General features: G+C 25.1%; 2 protein-coding genes across 6 annotated transcripts; one reads left to right on the top strand and one right to left on the bottom strand.

The window, feature by feature from the left end:
- Positions 1-19: 19 nt before the first annotated feature.
- Positions 20-4237, top strand: LOC147656974 (uncharacterized). 2 transcript variants are annotated; one of them, XR_015293411.1, is made up of 2 exons: positions 20-91; positions 3198-3337. XR_015293411.1 is itself a non-coding variant. In XM_086912577.1 (2 exons), exons 1-2 carry the CDS (start codon positions 1625-1627, stop codon positions 3591-3593), a joined length of 411 nt encoding a protein of 136 aa, XP_086768703.1. In that variant the 5' UTR covers positions 1589-1624; the 3' UTR covers positions 3594-4237. The 2 variants fall into 2 exon arrangements, 1 of the variants encoding a protein (XP_086768703.1); XM_086912577.1 differs by lacking the exon at positions 20-91 and adding an exon at positions 1589-1639 and having other exon boundaries at positions 3198-4237.
- Positions 4238-7762: 3525 nt separating this feature from the next.
- kar (monocarboxylate transporter 10-like protein kar) lies at positions 7763-27301 on the bottom strand. Of its 4 annotated transcripts, none has more exons than XM_086912541.1 (10): positions 27164-27301; positions 19955-20449; positions 17338-17489; positions 16169-16442; positions 15761-15896; positions 15238-15403; positions 14358-14604; positions 13820-13960; positions 9855-10058; positions 7763-7920 (listed from the first exon to the last, which is right to left on the bottom strand). In XM_086912541.1, exons 2-10 carry the CDS (start codon positions 20400-20402, stop codon positions 7913-7915), a joined length of 1776 nt encoding a protein of 591 aa, XP_086768667.1. In that variant the 5' UTR covers positions 20403-20449; positions 27164-27301; the 3' UTR covers positions 7763-7912. The 4 variants fall into 4 exon arrangements, 3 of the variants coding, with proteins under 3 accessions (XP_086768667.1, XP_003691132.2, XP_012350711.2); XR_001113171.2 differs by lacking the exon at positions 7763-7920 and adding an exon at positions 13632-13712 and having other exon boundaries at positions 9919-10058; XM_003691084.4 differs by lacking the exon at positions 7763-7920 and having other exon boundaries at positions 8934-10058.
- Between the last annotated feature and the right edge of the window lies 1 nt (position 27302).

The following is a 27302-nucleotide window of genomic DNA, read 5'->3' as shown; positions in this document are numbered from 1 at the left end:
TATTCTCTCGATGTTGCACAGGATTCCTCGCAGGCATCGGGGAGCCGGCAAGTTCTAAGCAGTCCGCAGCCGGAATCCAGATCTGAACCGGGTGAGCTTCACTGTCAATCCGATAATTAGCTTGCATGCCACGTTTTTCGAGCGGCGATCGAATTCGTACGCATAAGAGCTGCCGGTACGACGATCTTGCGAATTCATAATGGATCCGGAATTCGGGACACGTGCGCCGCTCACGTAAGCCGTGACAAAATTATGTACTACAACGGCTGCTTTCGCCGCTGCGTTTTAAACCGTTTCCACTTGGACCAAAGAGGAGATTATATCCATCGTATACGTACGGAGATCACGACGGTTCGTCGCAAAATTTCTCGCTACGAGCAACGAACGTTGTATGGAAATAATTCTGTGAAAAGATTGGTGGTATTTTTAACTTAACGACGTTAAAAGAAAAAAGTGAATAGATTTGCGCTAGAGTAAGTGTTGTTTGATATTAAATATTGTCTTTCACTTGTTGTAAAATAACCAGACTGCTTTAGCATATTTCATTATTTTTTTTATTTTTTTTAATTTCATTGAGAATCGAAATAGAAGTAGAATCAATTTATCTGAAATAAATATTGGAAAGAGCCACACGTCGATGTGTTCATCAAAATGGCGATGATAGAAAGAAATGTTTCTTTTTGGAGATTCGTAAAGAAAGTTATATTTTTGGCAATTTTTATTAAAAATCTTTAATAATCTAGATTGATTATCACGTTTTAGCTAAATTTCCTTAGAAACTGCGTTTGCCACGATAACTAACCGCTTCGTGTAGCTGCTTATGACATGCTACATGAAAGCAAAGGATGGTTATTTCAAATAATATCCTCGAATACTTGGTCACTGAGTAAATAAATCCATTTAATCCTCCTATTTTGTTCGGGTTTATATTGTATTTTTAGATCAATTTAAACGTTTTGTGTGAAATTTTATTAAATCAAATTTTTTATTTCATTTATTTTTAATGTATATTTAATATATTATCGTTAGATTGAATGAATTTTTTACTAGTTTATTAAAAAGATCATCACATGATACACTTTTAAAGGAATAAATAAGAACATTAATCTTTCGAGGGTTAAATTTATGAACGTAATGAAAAACAATTTGTTTTTTATTTTTCAATTTACATCTACGTGAAATATATTTATAAGCGTTATGAAACAAATCATTCTGTCAAAACGTACACGTATATACAGTTGGTCCCAAAAGTATAGATCCTTCTGAGTACTTCATACTTATTATTACTTTATACAGAATATCCAATATGGCCGGATATATTTATGATCGACTGTACGTGTAAATAATATCCCTCGAAAGAGAAGATTAAATCCAAAAAAAAGGAAAGAAAAATTGGCATCGAAGTGGTGAGAAGGCAGAAGTCGTGAATCAATTTGTCCATTCGTAACACGTAATATAGGTCTGGCGTATAGTTACGAAACAGTGAGCAATAACCAATGAAACGAAATCGTTTCGTTACTTGGACGCGATCTCATAAACGTGTGGTCGCATATAAAGACGGATGAAAGACACGGGCAAAAGCCAGTCAAAATTTTCGAAGCGGAGTTAACGGTGTTGGCCAACAATGATGTGGAGAACGGTAACAAGACAATGGATTTGTTATGAGTAGGAGAAACGATTAATAATGTTTCGTTCAATACTCGAATCGTTCGTGTATTTATATATCTCGTGTATAACGTCGTGTGATTGAAATTTACCTTATCGATCCACCATAATTCTTTAAATTTATATTTATTTAATTGTTATTTAAATTTATCGTTGTCTCATCGTGTTGTTGACAGACAATTGAGAACTCAAGAACTCAAGAGGATGAAAATCTATTTTTAACAATTTTTAATTCTTAAAATTAAGAAGAGTAAAAAATAAAACGTAATAATTAAAATATATTTTTTCATATAATTATCGATAAATATTTATATTTGATAAGTTTTTATTTCAATTTTTAGTACGAATTTGGAATACGAATTTATAAAAAGTAGCAATGGAAGTCGAAAATTTGTAAAATTTTTGCAGATCTCTTTGCAAAAGAGTTGCAAAGTTCTTTCTTTTTACGTATTTCTCTCGTTTCTCGATTCATTCGTAATTTTTACGTCAGATTTGTGACAAAATTTTTTAATTTGATTATATTTAATTCTTTTTTTGAATTTTGAGAAAATATAGAATACACAAACTAAATAGAATAAAAGAGTACTTTCTATTTACTATTATTCTTTCTATTTACTATTTACTATTTCTATTATTTCTATTTGAATTTTTTAAAAGCAGCGATTTCACTCCATATTTAATACAAAATTTAAAAATTTAATACGTGTTTAAGTGATAAATTTCCTGTGAGTTGAGCGTTCTTTGAGAAGAAATATGAACGATATAATACAATCTCAAAATAATACTAATTTTCATATTATTAAAATTCTATCTCGATATATGATACAAAAGTTTATACAGACAGAATAATCTTTATTTATGAAAAAAACTGAAATATGGATTTTCATATACGTACACAATAAATCAACAAGATATTCTTCGATTCGCAAACTGAATATATGAATACATAAAACTATAAATTGAAACATAAAATATATGGACTAGTGAAAAATATTCTATTAAAATTATTGAAATTATATATGGAAAAATTGCATTATACGTTTGTGAAAAAAATAAAACTGTGATGGAACAATCGTTGAAAGAATTAAATTAATCGCTTTTTTTTATACAAATAATAAAATCCTTTAAAGTTTTAAAATCTAAAATCTTCTTTCTTAAACACTCCGTATTTTCAATATACACAACTTACAAACGGTCAACGAAATTAAAAAATTTATATTCCAAAAAAGTTCAAAGCAACTGACTCAAAGTCTTCGAAACAGAAATTCACGAAAACGAAAGAGAAAACAAGAAATACATTTCCATCGTTTGTTTTCCAACTCTTTATTTCTTCTATCAACGGACGCTCAACCCCCCTCCCCTATCAATCCGGACAATAACGATCAACCGAAACGATCCGAAACGATCCCGCGTGTATCGTGGGAGGAACGTTTCCTTCGTACCGTATTTCAGAACGCGAGCAGACCGGAAAAAGGACAAAAAAAGGGAGAGCGCGCGACAGCTAAGCCATTAATTGCTTTTCCATTTTCCAGCTGACCCTCGTGTTTCTCTGTATCGGACTAGCAACGTCAGATTTATCGCCATATAAACCAAGGGGGTGGCGCCCTAATGGTCAACGCTTTAATCCTGCCAACAATCGATTGCATGCGTATTACGGGCCCCCTGGATTACCAGCCTATGAACCTCCACGCCCGACAAGCCAACCCCCAATTTTCACCACCACGGCCACCACCCCGCAACCGACAACAACGACAACAACGATGAAAACCACAACGACCCCGCGAACCAGAGAGCCCACGACGCCCTCTGCCGACGAAGATTTCGACACGAATCCAGCCTTGGCCATCGCCAACTCCTTCGCCTTTAATCGACCCGTTTATATTTACAACACCTTCCCCTTCTTGCCCGGCCAAATATTGTTGAAATGAATCGATTAATCTTGAACTGCGATCGTGAACTGTGTTATTTACAGTATATAAGAAAGAGAAAATGAGTTTAGATATGTTCAAAAATTGGGATTTATTTCATTAAGGGTGTACACTTATTGTGGAATTGAATTTTGATTTTAATATCAACTCGATTGAAGAAAAAAAGTTTTATGATGTGTCAATGAAAATTTTTTGAAAAAATTTTCTTAGAATTTAAAAGATCTTTCAAAAGTATCTGATTTATATGACTTTAGACATATGGATAAGATTCTCAAGTATTTTCATTTAGAGGATTGATTGATTGTAGAGAAGATTCATAAGTGTTTGGGTAATTCAGCAATCCAGTAATAATAGATCTCTAATATTCATTAAACAATTATAGTTAAAATTTCTTTAAAATCTATATCATCTATAAGAAATATCCACGAACTTTTCAGACAATCTAATTTGTACATATTATGTAATAAAAAGGATCTAAGATCCAAAAAATGTTGACAGTGTTCCTGATATGTAAACATAGAAATATCGCTTTGGAAGTAGTGAATATAGATTGGTGCATGTGAAATATTATTTTTTTACATTAAATATTAAATTAAAAGGGATGTTTTTTACTCGGCAAAATAAAGTTTGTTTATTAATTAAAATTTATCATATTAATATCAATTACCTGGAAGTTACGGTGTCTTTTTATTCTTCATTCTATAATAAATTTTTTATTTTAAAGCAGTTAGTGTCGGGAATTATAATAATCGAGATATTCGGCATAGAAATAAATAGAGAAGAAATTATTAAAATGTTAATGAGACGAGATATGATGAGAATATTAAAATTTGTTTCTCTCTCCAATTTTTACTGGCGTATCTTCATGCTTAAAATCTTTCATTGTAATGCAACAAGATTAGTCCCTATCTATTTGCTATGCGAGTTGTTTAATATGACGCAAACATCTTTTAGAGAATTAATTTCAAAATATATTCTTTCACTTTCACTTATTAATTCTGGATAGATGTTCTATAATAATTCTAAATCTAAGCACATATTGAAATGAAGAATTTTATGTATTCCTCTTCCTAAAAGTTAGATTAAACTAAAAGTTAAAATCTTTAAACGAAACTCCTAAAACATCTTAAACATATTATTTGTCTCTATAATTATAGTCTGTAATATATTACTCTCATTTTTCTGTTTTCTTTCTTTTTCTTTTTTTTTTTTTTTTTTTTTTGATGAAAAGATTATTAGGAAGAGTAAAAAGTAATAGCAGAATATTGAATGGAACAAGAAAGAGATGCGAACATGTACATTAGTATGATTAAATGGAGAAAGTCTTTGATCTTACTTACAATTAGTAGATCTGTGATTAAGGTTGTCTGTAATGCAAATCCTGCTTTAAACATAGGTATTATGATAAGGATCTATGTACATATATACATACATATATATATATATATATTAGAATTGACGATAAGATAGAGTCTTGCAGAAATAGGATCCATTAGGAAAATTTATTTAATGCAAATACTACAACACATTGTATCTATTCTATTTTCATCAATAACAATTGATGATATAATTTTAACTGTAAATTTATAAAATGAATGTTATATTTTTTACTTATTCATTTTGTTAAAATATTAAATATATTTTTTTTAACATTGGATCAGAGATTTACTGAATGATATAAAAGTAATATAATTTTGAAGAAGACAATTCTTTTTGTAATATAATTTAATATAATTTAATACATTTTCTCGTATGCACCAATCTATATAATTCTGTACATAAAAATGGCTGTTAGTTAATTAAGTTTGGTTGAGAAATCAAAATTTGTTAAGATTTTATTTTTTTGGCGAAATATCTACTTCTTAAAAGACAAAGAAAATATTTCAGATTTATAGGGTTTTGAGATTCTATAAAATTTTAAATTCGAATTTCTTTCGAATCTTTAAACCATATTCATTTATGATAATTCCAATGATACCTCATTAAAATTGTGATTTATTTAAATTTAATGTATTATGCGTTTAAACATGTAAAAAGAGTACGTAAAAAAAATCTATAAAAGAAAAATCTCGTTTGATATCCTTATCCATTTATTCATTAAATAGGAAATAAAAGGATTAAACCTGGATCGCAGTTAACTTTCACTTAACTTCTGTATTTTTTCGAAATATTTCGCAATTGATAACAGCAAATAGAAATTTCAAGAATGTTTTAAAAACAATAAGAGAATAAACATTATTTAAAAAAAGTTTTAAATAGCAAATTAAATAGTTGCTATCTTAATTTCGATATCTTAATTTCCATTGCATTGGAAGAACGTATTTTCTTCACTATTTTTTAAAACGAAGAAAGGATTACAATTAGTATTTTTTTTTTTTTTTATATCGTGTCTGAAACTCTTTTTAAAGATTAATTTTAATTGACGATAATGAATATTGTTTTCTGTATCGTAAAATAAAAAATTCCCGAATAGATAATAATAAATAATTAAAACAGAGAAACAGATCTTCAAAGCGCAAAGAAAACAAGAAGACAATGAGGTAAGTGAAAAGAAGTTGAATAGAAATTTTAAAAAGATGGAAAAAAGTAAAATAAAATTCTAATGAAATTGAATGAAACGAAAATAAAAAGGATTAATGAAATTGAGAAATGTATATTGAAAATTGTTCAAAATTAAAAGAAACAGTGGAAAGTTGAATATAAGCAAGAAATATTGTAGAAGATTTTAAAAAAACCAAAGAAAAGAAAATGGCAGAAAATGGAAACTAAATAAGATTGTAAAAATCTGGTAAAACAGTATGAAGTTAAAAGAGAACTACAAAAAAAAAATAAAAATTGAAAAAAAATAAAACCAAGAAAAATGTAGTACATTTTATATATTTATTAAAATAAAATTTGTTGAACTTAATTTTCTTATAATAAAACGTAATTTTAAATAATTTCAAATTTTTTATTAAATAATAGAAACATAGTTCACATTTATTCTGATAATTTAATTTATAAATTTAAATTATTAATTCATTATAATTAAATAATAAATTATGGTAAATAAAAAATATTATTTTCATAAATATTTTGTTATATAAATGAATATATTTTATAAATTTACAGCAAGTTATGAATTTTTTTTATATTCTTTTATATAAATGTAAAATTTTACAAAAACTAATGATATTTAAAAAATGAAATAATTTTTAAATATAAATTATAAGATTGAATGATACTATTTCAAAGTTTATTTTCTATTCAGTTTCTCGTTAAATCTTTATAAATTTAATAAACAATGTGGTACCTAAAAATCGAAATCCCATATGTGTAAATATATCTAGGAGAACCAACCTAATATATTTCCAGCAGAGCAGGTCGGCAGTTACATTTATTCTTATACGAAAGAATACTATGATCTGACAGCTTTCTGAAAAGGTAGAAATAACACATCGTATATATCCTTCTGGCAACGAATATATACAGTATATACAATGTGGTAGAATCGACGTACTATATGCTATTCTTTTCATATATGTTATACAATGTTTTATTATATATTTTAGAAGAAGAAACTGTAACCAGAAAATCTTTTTTAGTTTCTTACAAAAAAAATATGATATTGATTTTGTGAACAGATTTTTCTAAAACAAAAAAAAAGAAAGACTTTTACTTTTCAAAAAATGATATCTGTTAATGTTATGATATCATGATATTTTGTATGTTATTATTATTATTATTATTATGAATAATAGTGTGATTAAAATATTATTTATATTATTTTCATTTTAATAAATCCATACATATCTTAAAAATTTATATTTCAATTTAATTTTATTGATTATATTATAGATTAATAAATATTATATTATAAATTAATAGTCAGTATTTTGGTCAGAATTCATTTTGTTTCTTTAAAATGAAAAAAGTTTTAATGTTTTGATGAACTTAACAATAGTAATTTAAATACAAAATTAATATTTCACTGACAATGAAATTTGATTGTTTCAATAATAAAATTTTTATAATATTCTTATTTCTTTATTTGTCTTCATGTATTTCTGCGTTAAGTTAACAATATTTTAATTATTTTATGTACAATATTACGAAAAAAATAACATTTTTGCTCTATTATTACTAGGAAAACTGCACCGTTAATAATAGGGTCATGATTGACAAATTGCTATGTATAAAAAAATTTATATAAATTGAACTTTACGGAATTAATTAAACATAAGTCGCACAGAAAATGATCGAATTTTTCCAATATACAAGAAGAATAATGATTAAATACAAAAATATATAAAATATATCCTTTAACATTAATTGATTCATTAATTGGCTAAATGATTAAAATGACATGTAACAGAGAAATTTTTAGGAAATAGTATAAAATATTCTTAGTTTACAATATTAAAATCTCCTCAAAATGGTAAAAAAATGTCAATTAATATAAAATTACAATCATCCATATCATCTATAACAATTTTACTTAACTTCTAAATTTGTTGTTTCAACATGTTACAATAATATTTCTATATTTTTCATCGCAACGTTTTCATCATGACAACGTCTATTAACGAAAAATAAATTTTTTTAAAATAAATCATATTCCTCATACAACAAAAAGAATTAAGAATAAGAAAAATGCAGATAAAAGAATATTAACTTGTAAAATCGTCTTTAATAAAATTAAATTTATAACGAAAAAATTCTTATAGCGTTTAGAATGTGAAATTAAAATAATCGTTTTTAGTTTTAAATGCCATCGAATTGAAACTTGCAAGTAAAAGTAAATGTTTTGATCTCTTTTAAAACAATTCATTCTACAAACATTTCTCGTCTTCACATCAGATCTATTTGCATTAAAAAAATATATATATCAAAGAAATTTACACAGCAAACACGATATGGTTTCGAACACATACTACATTAATCATCTAAAAATAACGAGACCACTATTTCCATAAATTTTTACATATGTAACATCTCTTGCGATTCGAGTGAATCAAAAATAAAATTTATACATGTGAATTCTTTTTTTTAAAAATATTGACACGAGTATTGCTTTTTTTGAGCACAGAACGTTGAGTTGAGAAAAAAATCTTACTCCTAAATGAATAAGATTTCTTCTCATTTTCAATTTATAAAACATTTTTTTTTTCTATTTTTTTCTATTTGTTTTGATTTCTATTCAACACGCTAAAGATTCTCGTTTTATATTTCTTCAACAACTATAGAAAACTAGAAACATTCGTTGTCATTAAGAAACATGAAAAAATTGATATTTATGCATAATAACGACTTATGACTAAACGTAGAAGATTAATCAGAGCTCTAAAATCTATCGATCGCCGTTGCTTTCCGAATTCACTTTCATTTTACTACTCAAAAGTTTTAAAATGAAGAAAGAACGAAATAAAAATATAAATTAATATATTTTTGATTTTTACGTTTCTTGATCTCTTATATGCAAATAATAATTTAAAAGTAAAATTTAAATATTTTAAATAAAATTGATTAAATTTGGATAATTTAAATAATTTTAATTAGAATTTTTACATTATAATTAATAATTTAAAATACTTGCATATAAATTATCTTTTTTTCCAATTTTTCTTATTCTTTCTTTTCTATTAAATGATCTTAAACTTTTAAGTTGTAAGTCCTCTAATTAAAATATCAATAGATTAATTGCAAATTCGATTATCAAAGAATTGTTATACAAAATTTATTAAATTATTATTATCATATAAAGAAAAGCTATATTTGAATAATATAGAAGTTCAAAACTGATCGATTTCATCAATTTCATCATTCATAAATCATAGGACATATTCATATTATGATTATAATAAAAAATAATACTATGAAATCAATTGCTGTTAAGTTCTATCAAAAAAAAACATAAATATGGATATTAATTTAATTAGTTAAAAAAAAAAGAATCGTTATAAAAAATATTAAGCAAATACCTAATAATTTACTCAACTATCATATTAAAGAAAAAAGAAATTTACAATTTAATCTTAATCATAAATAATTTAATAGTTTCTTTAATAGTACTTAAAATTAATAAATGATTTCTGAAATGTATATGATTTTTGGAAAAAAGTTAAAAAAGCTAATCACATATTTTGATCTAAAATTAAAAATCAAAAAATGGAATCGATCAGTGACTTCAGAAATGGCGCATTTATCCTTGATTTAATTAATTCAGAAGCATCGACGATTGAAGCATCCGTTGAAAGCGGCCAGAAGCTGACCAATCCTCACCGTGGAGTAATGGCAGGCTTTCTGAGTGTTCACAACGATCCTGACACTCGTTCTCGTGTTCCTGGCAAGTGTTGCTTTCGTGATATCCGCAACATTTCGACGAGTGGGGATCGTGCACGCCTGGACACGTCACCTTCCAGTTTAATTGCTCGTATTTGAGACCAGTGACAAGATACGAAGACAGAAAGGTGATACTGGAGCACCCTGTGAACCGCAAAACTGTTTTGCAAACGGATATAAACATAGTAGAAACTAGCACTAGAACTATCTTTTCATAAGTATTTTAAATGTAAATGAGTTTTAGTTACATGTACATATAATATTATTTATGATATTATGAGAATAAATGAGTATGTGTAATTATATTACAGTTTTCTTAAAATACAACATATAATTTTGTTAAGAACATTTTCGTATTTTCAATAATCATAAAATAAAATATATGAAATTTGTGAATATTTTGAAAAATTTGATAATTCTAGTGCTAGAAGTTGAATATGAAGATTGAAGATTCGTGAGAGAATTTAGTAGAAATATTTACAAAAGAAATGTTAATGCTGATTAAAATTTAGCAAGGTGTTAGTAAAAAACAAAAATACACTCTCATTTAAGAGTCTTAGGACTTTGGAATTACATCTATTATATTTTTTGTTAAAAAAATTGAGAGAAATTAAATAACTATTAATAAATTCAATAATTCAATTCTTACGTGGTAAAGAAAATATAAAAATATATTATTAAGAATTTAATTTTAATCAAAAATATTCATTTACAATTAAATCTAATAAAAAAGTTTTAATAAAATTGTTAAAGTTCTAAAATTTTTAAACAGAAGTGTATATACTTTCTCCTTATTGTTAATGTGAGAAATAAAGGATGGTAAAAAGTAAGAGTTAGTTAGAACTTTAATCTTCTGTATTCTTTTCAACTCAAATCTTATTATTTTTATCATTGAATTTTTAATTTAAAATTTCTTAATTGAAGATAATATAAATGAATTTCAAAATAAGTAAAACATTAAAAGTTTGAAATATTAAATATTTGTTAATTGACAAGATTTAAATAATAATTTAGAAAAGAAAAATTGAAGATAAATAGTATTCTTCTAAGGAAAAATATTTTGATAAACATGGGTTGAAAAAATAATATTTTTACATCAAAATAAATAAAAAGTTCTATTTTTTTCATAATCTCATATCTTTTTTATTATCTTACTATGAATTATTATAGTAACCAAGTTTTTAATAAGAAAAAAAGTGCAGAAGAGTACAGTATTTGAAATTAAGATAATAAGATATTTGAAAGAAAAATGCATCATTATATGAAATTTTAAAGTAATCTTATACATTTAGAAAATATCTAGCTATTCATTTAAATTGCATGGAAAAGAACTATAAAGCAAAAAAAAAAAAAAAAAGAAAAGAAAAGAAAAAACAGAATGAATATATGTTGAAATATAATAGAAAGATAGTCATATTTATTTTTAAATAATGACCATTCAATTGAATTTTTAAATCATTTTGTATTGTCTCATCAAATATTATATATATATTACTATACTTCAATTACTATAATTATTTTTGATATATAATTATAATTCTATTTTTGGTATCGAAAGTGTTTTACAACTCTTCATTTTTCCGAAGAAAGTGAAGCAAAATTTTCTACATAATTTTTCCATTGAATCATCTTTTTCTTTTTATCTCCATTTCTTTCTTTTGCGATTACAGAAAATTTTCTTTTCATACCCTTATTCCCCATTTCCATAAGCTTAACATTTTCAATATAATGAATTGCTTACTCTTTCAGAAATCTCTGCCTGTGTTTTAGTTATTTTACAAGCATTTTGTATTTTTTGATAATAATTCTTTATAAGTATACCATGTAGTATATTTATAGAGATATTTTTCAAAAAATATTCAGGAAATAATTTTTAAACCAAAATGAAAAATATTAATTTTCCTACCCATGTTTAATAGCATTTACATTTTCTATTTGCCATGTTTATTCTTTAAATTCTAAACTCTTGTTACCACCTTAAATATAATAATAAACAAAAAAAATTAAAAAAGCAGTGAAAGTTGGTTTTAAAAATCGATTCTATTCATCAAAACTATGAAAATGGGTTGTAACTTTATTTCACAATTTCTTTTTTTTTTTTTTTTTTTAGTTTAAATATAAAAAATAAAAAGAATAAGAATAGAAAGAAATGGCTTATAAAATTTTTATAATGGAAAGGAAAGTCTACTAAAAAAGATAAAAAATAAATGTTTTTTTTCAATATTTAAATAATTTAATTAATTGAATATTATTGATATTAAATAATAATATTAGCAATGATTTTTATATATTTTATATCATATGAAAACGATAAATATAAAAATATTTTCAATAAATAAATATATATATAACTAATATAAAACAGATTAAAAAACAACGAAGCAAAAACTTAAATGGATTTTATAATTATAAATGAAACCAAGTATAAAATCTTTCACATTGTTTTGATGTATAGTATCAATTCTGAAAAAGAATATCACTGATTTTTGTTAACGCGTTGCATATCAAAAGCTCAACGTTCAATGTCTGACTCAAACTGTTTATTACTACTGTGCACGTTTTACTATTTATCTACGTCAGTGTCTCTCAAAATAAGGATTCTTATATAATTTAATTTATTACTATTATACTTCAATCAAACTATTAAATATAATTATAAAAATTATAATATGTATATATTATATAAATAATATAAAATACATAATTATAATAATAAAATTATAATAATAAAATTTAATTTGCAAATTATTTTTTTTATTAGTTCTAATATTCTATCAATTAACATATTTAAACAACGATTCTAATGCAAAGAAAATTACACTACACTTACATTTGATGGTAAAATTAACTACATTTATCCTCACTTATCTCCTATAATTGACACTGTTTCAATTACATCTTTAATATGTACAAACAAGATAATCACGGAAAAGTAGAGGAATTATCTTTATAAGAAAGTAAACACTGACTATGAATAGCGCATAATGGATGACAGAATCGTTGCCATATTGCAACGAACCGAGGCGTAATTAAACTGTAGAGCACAATAAATAATTAATTGTTACGAGGCTACATTACTATGATTAATTTAAATAATTAAATTAGTTCCATACCGATTAACGAATAAAAGAAATAAAAATAATTAACTTGTGAAATATATATATTCATTTATTCAAGCTAAATTATACAATTATATAAGCAAGTCTTGAGAAAATATAATCAGAAATAATGAGAAATTTATAAGAACAAATTCATAAGAATAATATAGAGAAATATTATATATTTATTATTTATATAATATTTTTTTAAAGATGCTTTAAAATATCTATAAACAATTTATATTTATATTTTAATATTAAAATTATCAAATATATAAATTTTTAAATGTTTCATTTTTATGATTATTAAAATGAATATAGATACTTCGTACAAGTATAAGTTCTCCAGTGTTAAGCATAATTCCAATCACTGTCCCTTAATCACCATTGGATTATATTAAATCCATCGATGCAAAATACGTGGCATGCAAATAAACTAATGCAACTTATGACTTTCATATAATAAAAGCAGACAATGAATTTCAACAATGCAGCAATATTAATATGAATTAAGAAATTAAAAAAAAGAAATAAAAAGAAACAATGAAACAAACAGATAGCAATGAAGTTTGAGCAAAGTATGCAGACATAATTTCTCGAAATAATGAATTTATTTTACCAAGTGCTCTGTCCCCCTCGACAGCAGACGGATTCGTGTTTTATTTTATCCGAAAAGCTTTCCGTGGAAAGTTTCAACCGCCTTCGTGAAAACAGTTTATAAACCGACGCGCACGTGTTTCGATACCACATGGAGAAACAAACTTTGTTAGTTAGATGTGAATAATGCACAAATACCTGTTTACCGACCATTCTGACAAGCAGCTTTATCCCCTGTGTTCGCGGTAACGCTATTCTGTTCTTCATCCTTTACAAATTTTATCAGGAACATCGTGAGCGCCCCTGCTATTGGTGGAATACCAGCTAAGAAAAAAGGCAGATCATAGGTACCTATATAAATCAAAAAATAATAATATAATTATATTATTAATCTTCAATCTTTTACCTTATAGTCTTTAATGAAAAAAATGAAAAATCTAATGCAGTTATAATTTTAATTCTTAAGTGTTTAAATTTTAATTTTGTATTTATTTACATTATTATATATTATTTTATTCAATGTATACATCAGAATAATTGAAAAGTATGATAATAATATAATACATTAATAGTGATGAAAAATTGTTACTATGAAGTGATAAATTGCAAAATTGAAGAAATTTATTAATATTTTAATATTATTTTATATCATTTTTAAGCAAAAATCTTGGAAATAGATATTAAATTTGTTTATTAATAAATAAAGTAATAAAAAGAAATAAATGAATTAATCAATTCATGTAATTACCTGTATGATCATATAGAAAGCCAGCTATGGGTGGCCCCACAGTCAAAGGTATAGAACACATGCCTAATAGAAATCCTATAGCTTGTGTTGCACCTTCTCGACCGCATATATCGAATGCAATAGGGCCCAAAAGGGATATAAAGCAACCATCGAATAATCCCATAGCCAAAGAAATAAGTAGCAATATTACAAACGAAGGTGTAACAGGGAGAAGCATTGTAAGAGCACCAATGCTAAAAAACGATATCTAAAAAATAAAAAATAAAATAATTAAAAAATTTATGAAATATAATTTAATTCTTTTACATATTATTTTATAAAGAAGATTTTACTTTTAAATTTAAAAAATAATCATATTCTTAATGTTCCTTTACTTGAAAAATAATTGAATATTTTTATGACAGAAAATAATTAAACTTTTCACATGTCTTTATTTGAAAAAAATTAATAAGCTCAAAATAAATTGAGCATTCATAAACATTTTAATAGCAATATGAGAAAAGGATTTGTAAGTTATTTTTCAAAGAGACTATAATAAAAAAAAAAGAGCTACTCTAGCTCTATAATGTAGCTAATACAAACTATAATGTGTCAATCAAAGAATTTCATATCAACATGTAATTATCTAAATCAATGGTTCCCAATCTTTGGATACAATATTCTATAGTGATATCAAAATAATCCTCTCCACTTTTTAATTTTAATTCAAGGACTATTAATTATTCCACGGCGACAAAATCGTATTAATTTTTTCAATTTATCTTACCTACAAAAAACAAAAATTACAAGTTATTTGAAAATTATAAAAAAAGAAACGCTGATCAAAATTCTTATCTAAAATATATATTTGAAAATTATTAAATTTTAATCCTCAATTTACCTGTTGCAACAATATTCTGTTTACCCTCGGCAAATCAGCGATATAACCGAAGAGCAATCGACCAATACCGGAAGTGATACCGATGCACATGATCGGAAGCTTTCCATCCGCGTCCTTGAACACCATCTCCACGAATTTCCCTATGTGAACATACGGGACGAAATATCTGAAACGGACATTCCCATTGATCTGAGAATCCATGCCAGTACACACGTTGCCTTACACACTTTTGTCGCGATTATTCCTGCGATCTTGAATTACAAGTCCGTGTAACTTGATTAAGAAACAAGTTTCGCAACCAGAACCGTTACCAACATGTTGGTTTCTACATATCGATTGAAATTAAATTGACAACGCCGTGAGCATTCTGTGGTATACGTGTGAATATAAATTAAAAATGAACGATTTAATAATAAGAAAGAAGAAAAATATGAAACCGTGACAACAAAGTTTGAATTGGTTAACCTTATAAAATCATTCACACGTGTGAAGATAATTGCTCATTGATCGCGGTAATACTAACCCGAACAAAGCGAGGGGAATGGAGCTAGCCCACACTATGTAACGTTTTTTCCTCCATATCGAGACGTTTATCACTTGCTTGACACAGTTTTTGAGGCTCGATTTGGATTTTAGTTGATCCTTTGGCATCGAGTTAACTGGAATAATTGTAAATTAAAAAAAAATTTTGTATTCGTTGTATTATTTGTATAACGAGAAATCACATTTAATTTTATATATTGTATAATACTATATATATTATTACTTATTTTAAAACATTTTTCATACGATTATTTATTTACGTCACGATAAAATTCGTACTCGGTCGTTATATAACGCGAATGGATTGCAAATAAAGCTCTGAAGAATAGAAATTTGGATTTATTCGAAACTTCAATATGTATTATACGTGTACATAAGTGAAACTTACGTGGAATCGGCTTGAAAAGTATAGCGCAAGGCATGACGATCGCCGTGAGCATAGCTAAGAACCTCAACGTGCCCTCCAAACCGAAACGGCGGAGTATGACCTCAATCAGGTACGGCATAAGGGTCGTAAATATGGAGCTTCCAGCCGTGACGATCCCATTGACCAAGCCCAAGTATCTCTTAAAATAATGGCCCAAGATCGCTAGGCTAGGCGTGTAGGCAAGACTCGCACCGAGACCGTACATCACTCCGTAGGTCAAATAGAGTAATGTCACCTGAAGCACAGCGATTCTAGAAATAACTCGAGTCGGTTATGATAACGCCGAATACCATGATGTAACATCGAGGATAATGATTCTTCGTGAAAAATTGTTTTACACTTGGTACACCCATAACTTAATCTAATGATTTTATTGGGGATAACATGATTCTAAGTGGGAGGATTTTAAAATTGAATAAAAGTTATATGTATGTATGGATATTAATTTCGAAATAATTTTTTTTTTTTTACGACAGAGAAAATGGAGATGAGAATAGATGGCTATTCAAATAAATAGTATTTAAAAGTTTGAAAACAATTATATTTTTTGCATTGAATAAAAATCTTTTGTAAGAATGAAAATAAAGCATTTGTAATAAGTGATTATTGATAGTGATAAATAAAATAAATTTAGATAAAAAAAGATTAATACCCAGTATATTATTTTTATTTTTCAATCATTAGTAAAAAATAAGTTTAATATATGTGATTTTTTTATGTTTTTATTTGAAGTTTCTTATTGTTTCCAAATTTTTGATAGTGTAAATATTATATTTAATATAAATCTTATTTAATCTTATTATTAAGATAATATGTTGAGAAGCAAATCATTCTATGAAAATAGGACAATGGAGATGAGATTTATATCGTTTACATTATACATATAGATAATTTTATAAATATAGTAAAATCAATGAGAGAATATAATTTCTAATAAAAATCGTAAAGTACATATTGCAATTAATTTTATATACTTATCGAATTAAAATTGTATGCTGTATAATGGAACGTAAGATTAACTGAATCGTACTAATACTCGATGGATTAAAAGTAAAGATAAAATTGAAAAGAAGAAAAACGTTAATAACGTTTCATAAAAATAAATGAAAAAAAAAAAAATAATAATTTACCTTACTAGAAAATATCGAGGATAAAAGCATACCACTGGATGCAAGAGCACCACCCAAAAATGTGGTCATCTGAATCCCAATTTTATCGGTGAGAATGCCAGAAATTGGCGATAGAAAGAATGTTGTACCAATGGTTAATGACCCTACCAACGCTGAAACAAAGACATCATCACTTTCGGCAATTTCTCAAATATATATTTCATTAATTTTTTTTAATAATTGAACAATTGTTAAAAGATTGTTTTACATAAGACAATTAATTAAAACTATAAAATTAAATTTTATTTCAATTTTTTTTTTCAAAAATTTAATATATTCAAATATATTCAGTCTCAAATTAAATATGAACGAACGTATTCGATAAATTTTCAAATTCGATTATCTTGAAAACGAGTTTTTTATTTAAAAAAAATTGTATTCCATATTTTTTATTTATTTTTATAAAAAATGACTTTTTGTCACTTCCATTCACTTCTGTAAAATTCATTTGTATCCAATTAAGAATTATTCAAAATCACCTGTACTTAACATTTCTTGAAAATAAAATTTTTAATGGACAAATTTTATTTCATATTTTCTATTCATATATTCTATTCATATTTTCATATTTTCTAATACTTATTTTCTAAATTTTATAGATATATTTTTTTTTCTCTCAAATTAATCCACATTTGAAGCAGTTTTTTTATGTAATATACGAGATTCCATTTATATAGAATGACATCAAAAGAAAATAGAATACAAAACGCTACCGAAAAAAGCGTTGTATAATAGAATATTCAGATATAATAGAATTTTTCGATAGTAGAATATTCGAGTGATGGAAATTCTGATAACAGAAGTTCTATTAGGTTATGGATATATGAGTGAACGTTTACTTTGATCTTGATATTGGTTAGTAATTTTAAATCTCGAAAACATTCTACTCTAACTTTTATTTAATACGACAGAATATATTTCTGATGGAATAAATCGAACAAATTTTTTTTATTTTAAATATTGAGAATAAATTAATATTATCAATTAAAAATATAATCAGATTATTTTATATTATATTATATTATAGTTAAAAAATCTTCATTAAACAATTATTATATTCTAAGTTGTTTAATTTTAATAGGTAATATAATAATAATTTAATAATGATCAATATAGAAAATTTTTAATCTTTTTCTGAAACAATGTAACAGTTAATATTTTTTAAAATAAAAAGAAAACAGAAAAAATAAAAGATATTCAATACATATTCATTCATACAATTTTAATCTCAAATAATGAAGTGATTAATTCTTTGTTTTCATTTAAGAAATTATATTTCTAATGATCCAAAAATTAGAAAGATATTCATAACTTTGATTTGCTCAAAAAAGATATATACTTATAACTAAACTGCAGACATTTATGCAAATTCATATTTTAATAATATCATCGATAAATGGAACTAAAATATATTCTCCAAATAATATAACAAATATTTTATTTCGAGTAATTATATGTATAAGCTTTGGAATGCAAGAAATGAAAAATCATTCTTCAATTAAATCAAAATAAAAATTATTCATCTCTTATTTTAGATCGTATAGACTATATATTGTTTAGTAAAGACCTAGTTCTACTTTAAAGAGTAACTACCCCTAGATTAATATTATTTGACCCTCGTTACTATTAATGTCCATTGTAATTGTCGATTAATTCAGATCCAGGTTGTTCAGGGCATTGACTTCGCGATGATTAGCCTGATCGATCGGTTTAATTGATACGCTAGTTGATAGAAGTAATTATTCTGTACTTCACTTAACAACGATTAGATCTTAGAAGACGTCAATATATAGAATATAGTTTTGTAATGTCGATATTTAGGCCATGGACACAAATATTAACGATTATTTCAATTCAGTATTGCTTATTGCTCGCATTCTTATTAGAATGTTCATTGATTTGCACAAATGATCTCAACATAGTTGTTTAATTGACCTATTTCTTAATTCACGAATCTATTTTTATTATTATTTTTTCTTACGAAGCGTGTTTATATGCAATACGAATTTAAATCATCGATTAGCAAATTAATAAAATGCTAAGATGTATTATATAGTAAACAATGGTTAATAATAGCGTAATGATAAGATAACAGATAACTTTTACTTAATATATGTGTGCAATTTAAAAAAAAATTACGTTATCAATTCTTGATAATTTTTTGAAATATGAAAAAAAGAATTAGATGAATGAAACCCAGACAGTTCAATGATCTACAAAACGTAAATATATATATTATCGACATAAAGAATAGATATGTAATAAAAATGATAAGATAATACGGTTCATTAACAGTGATTGGTTAATTGCACTTAGAATAAAGATTGAAGTAGTTAAAATAAAAATATCCTCTCACAAATTTTGTAATTTTAGTTTTCTCTTCTTTTGTCGTATACGAAATATGAAATAGAAAAGAAAAAAAATAATTCACTTTATAAATAATTGAAAGAATTAAAAATTATTCCATTTACCTCTTTCTCGAACAGAACAGAAGACTATATTCTTTCTTACAAATATCCTTTCTTTGTAATCCTTTCTTTGTAATAGCAAAGAACACGAAAGAAGATAAAACACTTACCCGCCTTCGAAGAGGCTGCCGTTTCTCCAGAATCCAACAATCTCTTCTGCAACTCTAGATAGATCAACGAATACGTGTTTATGACGCTGAATAGAACACCATTAATAACGAAACTGCCTATCATAATCATCCAAGCTCTGAGACCGCCATCAGGTGGAACGATCGCGTTACAATCATTCACTTCTGGATCTCTTCTTGAGGTGTTCATCGACGCCCAATCATCCTCCTCCTTGTCCATTTTCTTCGATTTCATGGTAGAAGTGTCAATTTTCACCGATGAATGATCAACTCGATTGGACTCCAGTAGGGGGTTTGCCTCCATGCTAGAATTGGAGATCTGTTCCAGTTGTTGCGGATCCCTGTTGTTCAACGGATTCAGGATCCCGTCCACGGTATTGGAAATCCCCGTAGAATTCATCTTCAATTCTGTGGTCTCCGCGATTGTCATTGCTCAGATTTTTTAACGATTCTCGCCGCGGTACGTGTAATGGAGATCTGAAAAGAAAAATTATATATGTATAGAAAAAAAAAATAAATTCGTTACATTCGTAGAAAAATATATAAGTAATTGTAATTGTATTTAATGAATAGTACTGAATTAATTAGTAGTTAATTTAGTGTTAAAAAATAATTTGATGATAGATTAGAAATATAGGTGAGAATGTGATTAAAAAAAACTTGGATGAATTGGAAGAATAACGAAAAGGATTCTTTTGTTATTCAATTACGAAGTTGTATATACACATACAACACGTACAATTTTATGATTTGATTATATATACATATAGATAACAGTCATAGAAAATGCGTGATATCATATGATGAATAAGTTTGTTTAAAAAATTTAAATTCGACTTTGAAAATTTGATTACTTATTTATTCATTCCAAATCATGTCAGAAAAATCAAAAGATCAATAATAAATATTAATAAGTAGTGAATAAGCATTAAGCTATCTTTAAAAATACTTAGACTACTAAGTACATTATTATTCTTAAGAAACGAAAAATATTCATAAAATTTTAATTTGCAATATCTTCGTTCAATTTTTGATATATAAATATTAAAAAGTCTTTTTTTCAAATGAATTAATACAAGTTTTATTCGTAAGAATGTAAGCTATATAAAAAAATGCGTAGATAAAAAATGTTTTTCTTTTGAAATAATGATAAATCAATTTAAATATGATTATAAAATATTACGTTTTACAGAAACCTGTACATATCTTGACAATTCTATAATTCATTACAAAAGTACTCTTGTTGTTGTTAAATTATCGTTCTCACTACGAGGAACCATGTCAAAAGCATGTGCCGACACATGCGAAACGTGATATTTAATCTTAAACATTCTCGCAATAATTTCTCATAACTACAAAATTTCACTGAAGTTATTCGTGAAATATTCGTTATTCAAACAAACATAAATAAATTTTGCTTTCTCAATTTAAAAATAAATATATAATTCTAACATTTATTGAAATAAATTTGTAAAATTTGCAATTGAATTAAATTTTTTTAATCTAATTTAACAGAAAACAGAGCGATAAGTAAAAATAATATTGGAATATTAAATATTTAACAATACAAAGGAATATATAATATACTTCACTTAATTCAAGAAAACAAAATCTAAAGATAGAATAGTTGTGTTCCTTTTGATAAAATATAGAATAATAATATAGTTTGCATACACTTTGATAATAAATAAGTCGATTTAAATTAAACAAAACAAGACAGATAAATCAACTTTAAGTTCAAGGAAATGCAATAATCTTAAAAACCTATTAACCCTAGGATAAAAACATTTTCAATTCTTTCGATTAATAAAGCTTTATCGATTGATTTATTAAAAAAATTATTCAATACAGAGAATCAAGAAATTTTGAAAAAATATTTTACTAACTAATGAAAAGTTTTATAGTAACGTAATAGATAATTTGCAATCACGGAACAATTAAGTACATTTTATTTTTATTTTTCTTCTATTATATAATTTAATTTTTAAAAAGAAAAAATAATAATCTTAATCTTTCCTTTACTTGTTAAAAAAATATATAATAAGTAATCAATTCAAAATTAATTAAAATATGCAATTTTATATTAATTAAATAAAGTTTTGAAAATAATAAATTCTACAAATATGTATATATATATATAATTAACACATATAACTATGATATATTTTCTGATCACATATAGATTTTAATTTTCAACGATAAAGATTCTTTCAAAAATCGTTCAAACTAAATTTATTCAATATTAATATATTATAATATATATTTACCAATACAATGTTTTCAATTTTCAAAAATGAATAAAAAGAAAAATACAAAAAGCAAAACAGAAGAGGAAAGCATTGTATCGTAAAATAGTGCACGCTACGATCGTATTAAACAATTCGTATGCCTTATCACGTGCTGATAAATGTGCATCAAGCTTGTACATAAGTACATATATACACATGTATCTAACACGACGATAACTCAGTATATCAAAACCAATGGCGTAACTAGCTTTGGATTAAATATCATGTAATATTTTTTTATTATTTTGAAACATTTCTTTTTCATATTTATTACATTGAAAGAATGAAATTTTGAAATGGAATAAAAAATGGTATTTACATCATTATTATTTACACTGATTTCTGTGTGTCAATTTATTGTCATATTAATTTTTTTATTTATTACGTTTAGAAAGAATGATTATAGTAGAAAAAGATAGCTACACGTTTTAATGACAAAAATAAATCAAGATATTAATAAAATAATCAAAATATTCTTCAATATTCTCAAATATTGAAATCAAAAAAATATTTATAATTAATTTTTTTCCCCATAATTTATTTATATATCTACATAAAATTTTGATAAGGATACGAAAAAATTGAAATTTTTCTGTTCTCGAGTAAGATATAACTTGATATGAAGAGATATGAAAAATTTTTTAGTTTACTTCCAATATGATATAAGATTTCATCTATATAAATAATATAAATCAGATATGATTAATTTAATCATATCACTAATAATGAGAATATATTGCATTGTATAATTGATAATAATATTGAATATTTTGTTTTACATTCATAATAATTTATCGTTATCAAATATACATATCATTCAATTCAATATTTCGAATATAAAAAAAAATTATTTTTCCTGTTTTCTGATTTGATCGCATATTTATTAACTATTAACTAATACAAATATTTTATGAAAATATAAAAAAATTAATTAATATAAAAAAGAATTTAGTTTAAAAAATTTAATTTACTAAATTTTTTCCAGTGGTCTTCAAATGTGAAAAAAAAAGACAATTGTAGAAAAGAAACTGTATAAAGTAAAATAAAAAACTAATAAAATTCAAGAAGAAAACGATTTAAATTAAAACAAATAATTGTAAAAAAACAATTCTATAAAAAGAAAAATTAATAAAATAGAATTAATAAATTTTAAGAAAATGATGTAACAGACAAAAAAAAAGAATTTAATGAATAGCCAAAAATAAAATTTTAAAGAAAAATAAAAGAGAAATTAAAACAGCATCGGTTTATTGTTATATAATCATTATTCACCAATAAATTATTATAGAAGTATTATTACTATTAAGTAACAGATTATTACAAAAGTCTGCGTTTACTATTAATTAATATTTGTTTTCCACAAATGATAACTTACATTTCAGTAATAAATGATAAACAAAATATATGATACATAAATATCATATATTATAATGATGATTTATGAAGAGAATTTTGAAATATTTTCAATTTATAGAGAAAACTAATAAACAAGGCTCATTCTGAGGGTATGCAATGTATATATACATGCAGCAGTCGAATTTCTAAACAAATAATTTAAAAGATAAAAAAAAATAATTTGTATTCTCTGAATGTTTTTTATTGAATATAACTTATTTTGTATAGTGATAAGAACAATATCCCTAATCTAATTTAATCTAACATAATCTAACTAACTAATATTTAGTATACACATGGCCCAAGAAAAACTCAAAAAGAAAAAAAATAAAAAATTCAAGATGAAAAAAATATGAAATAATAATTGTAAGAAAAAATTTTTCGAAAGAAAGAAGGGAGAAAAATTAAAGAAAAAATACCCAAAGAATTAAAATAAAAAATCACCATTTCGTTTTCATATCGCGTTACATCAAAGATTAATAGAACGTAATCAACACCAATATGTGTGAAGCGATTTATTTTAATGTGCAATCTTATGCATTCTTATATATATAATATCTCACGCTACAAATAATCCATGATGATGATGATGATGATGATGAAGAAATAAAAACTACGACGTTGAAAACGTTGCAAATTTTCGAACGAGACGGAACAGAGAAAAGCGAGACACATGCAACCGTAGTAACGAAGTGTCAAAGCACTTTCTAAGAACATTAAACGGTCGGGAGTTGCTTGGTATTTGTATTCTAATTTATAATGATCAAAAGTAACGAGTACAGCGTAGAAGACGAGCATTTTTATATTCGTATTTAAAATGATATGAAAGTACATTTAAATACTTGAACGATCAATTTTCTACAAGAATTTATTTCACATTTTATGTTAATTTTTTATTACATTTCGCTATTATTTTTTAGATGCTAATATAATGAAAAGTTATAAATAAGTTATAATAACATTTTACATTTAAATTATTGATATTATTTCACATCTAAAATAATTCAGCTATCGAATAAAATTTAGTTAATTCTCTAATTATTCTTCAAACGTTAATTAGTCGTCGAATTTAAACTAACAAAAGATAACGTTAAAATCACTTATGATAACAAAAGAAAAAAGAAGAGTCAAAGCACGAATCAATTAAAATTAAACGGTCGAATCTAGTTGAAGAGAAGCCACGAACCAACGATAATACAATGGGGTTGTTACTCACAAGGGAAAAGTATGATCGTTTATAAAGAAGCGAGGGAAATCTTCTGCCAAGTTCTTCGAAATAGACACCACCGAGTTTCTTACCGTATAAATCATAATTACAAATTTCCGACGTGGCATAATACGATCTGAACTACGTTTCACGTTTATGCTGTCAGTGCACTTTGTTACTCGAAATTAGTATATTCAAGAAGATTACTCTTGTGTTGACTGAAACTTGGAAAATAAATCTGTAGTTAAGAAACTTCCGCGTAAATTTTAGAGCATATGCGAACAAAAAATGTTTTTTTTTATAAAATAAACGTCAAATTGTTTTTTCTCACGCGTTGTTCGAGAAAAAAAGGTTCGTTGTTATTAAAAAACAAAAGTAATTATGAATAAGTAAATATGGATATTGTGAAATATAATATATAATTGAATATATATGATAATATATAATATATATAATATAATATATGATAATATATAATATATGATGATATAATTGAATAATATGATTAAAATATTTTATTGAAAATAAAAAATTTAAAAATTCTTCATTTTTTACAGAAGATATCATTAAAATAAAAATGATAAAATTAAAAATTATATATCATTGATAAAAATGTGATAAATTGCTATTTTCGAAATTTACATTTATTTTAACAACAATATACATGTATGAATATTAATTGAAAATCATAAAATCTGCTTCTTTTGACCTTGATATAAATCTGCATTCGAATTGAATGAATCAAATATGTGAAATGTATTACACTTCGATTTCTATATCGATTAATCACCGATTAACCTTCTCACACATTGTAAACTAGATAATAATTGATAAAAAAAATATATCTTGAAAAATAAATATATTCATAGAAAAAAAAATAATTATGACACAATTTTAACAAAATATAAATATTTTGTTAATATAACAATTATATTATATTATATTATATTGTTATAAATATAACAATTTATCATATTTTTCATAATTTATCTAACAAAAAGTTAGAAATTAAATCATAATTAAAAAATAATATAAAAAAAATAAGTTTCTTATTAAAAAAAGTAAACTAAAATAAAATGAAATAAAATAAAATTCTATAAAAAATAGTACATCTTTTGAAATTATAATATTAGAATTTGTTTTTATATTAAAATTTATTAAAACAAGGTATTATAAATTCTAATATATAAAAATAAGTTTATAAAATTAATCTTTTAAAATTAGATTAAATAAATAATTAGTTAATTTCTAAATGAAAATTAATTATTCTTTATGTACTTACACTTAACTAACTTAATTTAACTAATTGAGAAAAATTGAGTAACTTGTCCAAGAATCAGCTGATGAATTCTATTTAATTGACCAAACAATTTATTGTAAGTAAAGGCGTTATGAATATCGAATCATAAATAATTACTTTAACACGTAATAAATATCAAAATCATATATAGTTAAAATCATCACATAAAATTTGATATATAATCATAAAATATTAAAATTATTACACAAAATTTGATATAATTACAAAATGTTTCTTTTAAATAATTGAATAAATTATTATATAAATAGTATACTACCTTAATTTTTTTAAGTCACTGATTCACTAATTCACTATAAAAAACTACATTGATAAAATAATTCCTAAAAAAAACAGTTCCTAACCTTTATTTATCAATCTAAAAAATCATAAAGAAATTATTGTTCGCAATATCGAAATGATCGAAATGATAAAATTATCATAACATTTATCATAAAATTAGGATTGGCAGTAATACTTTACGAAAGTTACTCTATTAACGTAACATTATCGGTATAATGTATGCATGACGTTCCTGATAAAAAAGAACATGTAAGAAATCAAAAGAAAAAATATGAAAAAGAAAAGAAAAAAACAATAATTTCCTGAATCTAACCACAATACGAAACATGACGCCAATTATTCTGTAGATTTACACTGTTCTAATCTAAGTCTTCTTAATCTGTCCGTTTTTAATCTCTGTCAACACTATCGTTCAGATAGGTCGCGTGCAACAAAATTACCGACTCGACACGATGATAAATCATCGAAAATCTTCGAAACACATTCTCTGTTCTGCCGAATTCACAATTGAAAAATTCTTTTATTCTGTGTAAATTAAAATATGGCACGATTAGAAAGTAATACGAACAAACAAACGAGAATAGAAAAGGTTAGCTAATACTAAACTGAGAAAAGATCAGAAGAAACAATCGAAAAGAAAGAAAAGCACGTGCAGCAGATAAAAATGGAGGGAATTCGAAAGTAGCGTCTATTGGGTTTACCAGATTCGATTGCTCGGCGTGCTTGCACCGAAGATAACGCGTGTCCGCGCGTCTCGTCGCGTCTTTGACGAACGACCACACTATCTCTTTCTGCGATCCCTCCACCGATCCAACCGACGACAGGGTCGGGCATAAACTG

Source organism: Apis florea, unplaced genomic scaffold, assembly GCF_048593485.1.
Source record: "Apis florea isolate Af1SG1 unplaced genomic scaffold, ASM4859348v1 contig_3391_pilon, whole genome shotgun sequence".
Taxonomy (NCBI): domain Eukaryota; kingdom Metazoa; phylum Arthropoda; class Insecta; order Hymenoptera; family Apidae; genus Apis; species Apis florea.
The sequence above is the reverse complement of the archived record's forward strand: the minus strand, read 5'-3'. Positions and strand labels throughout refer to the sequence as shown.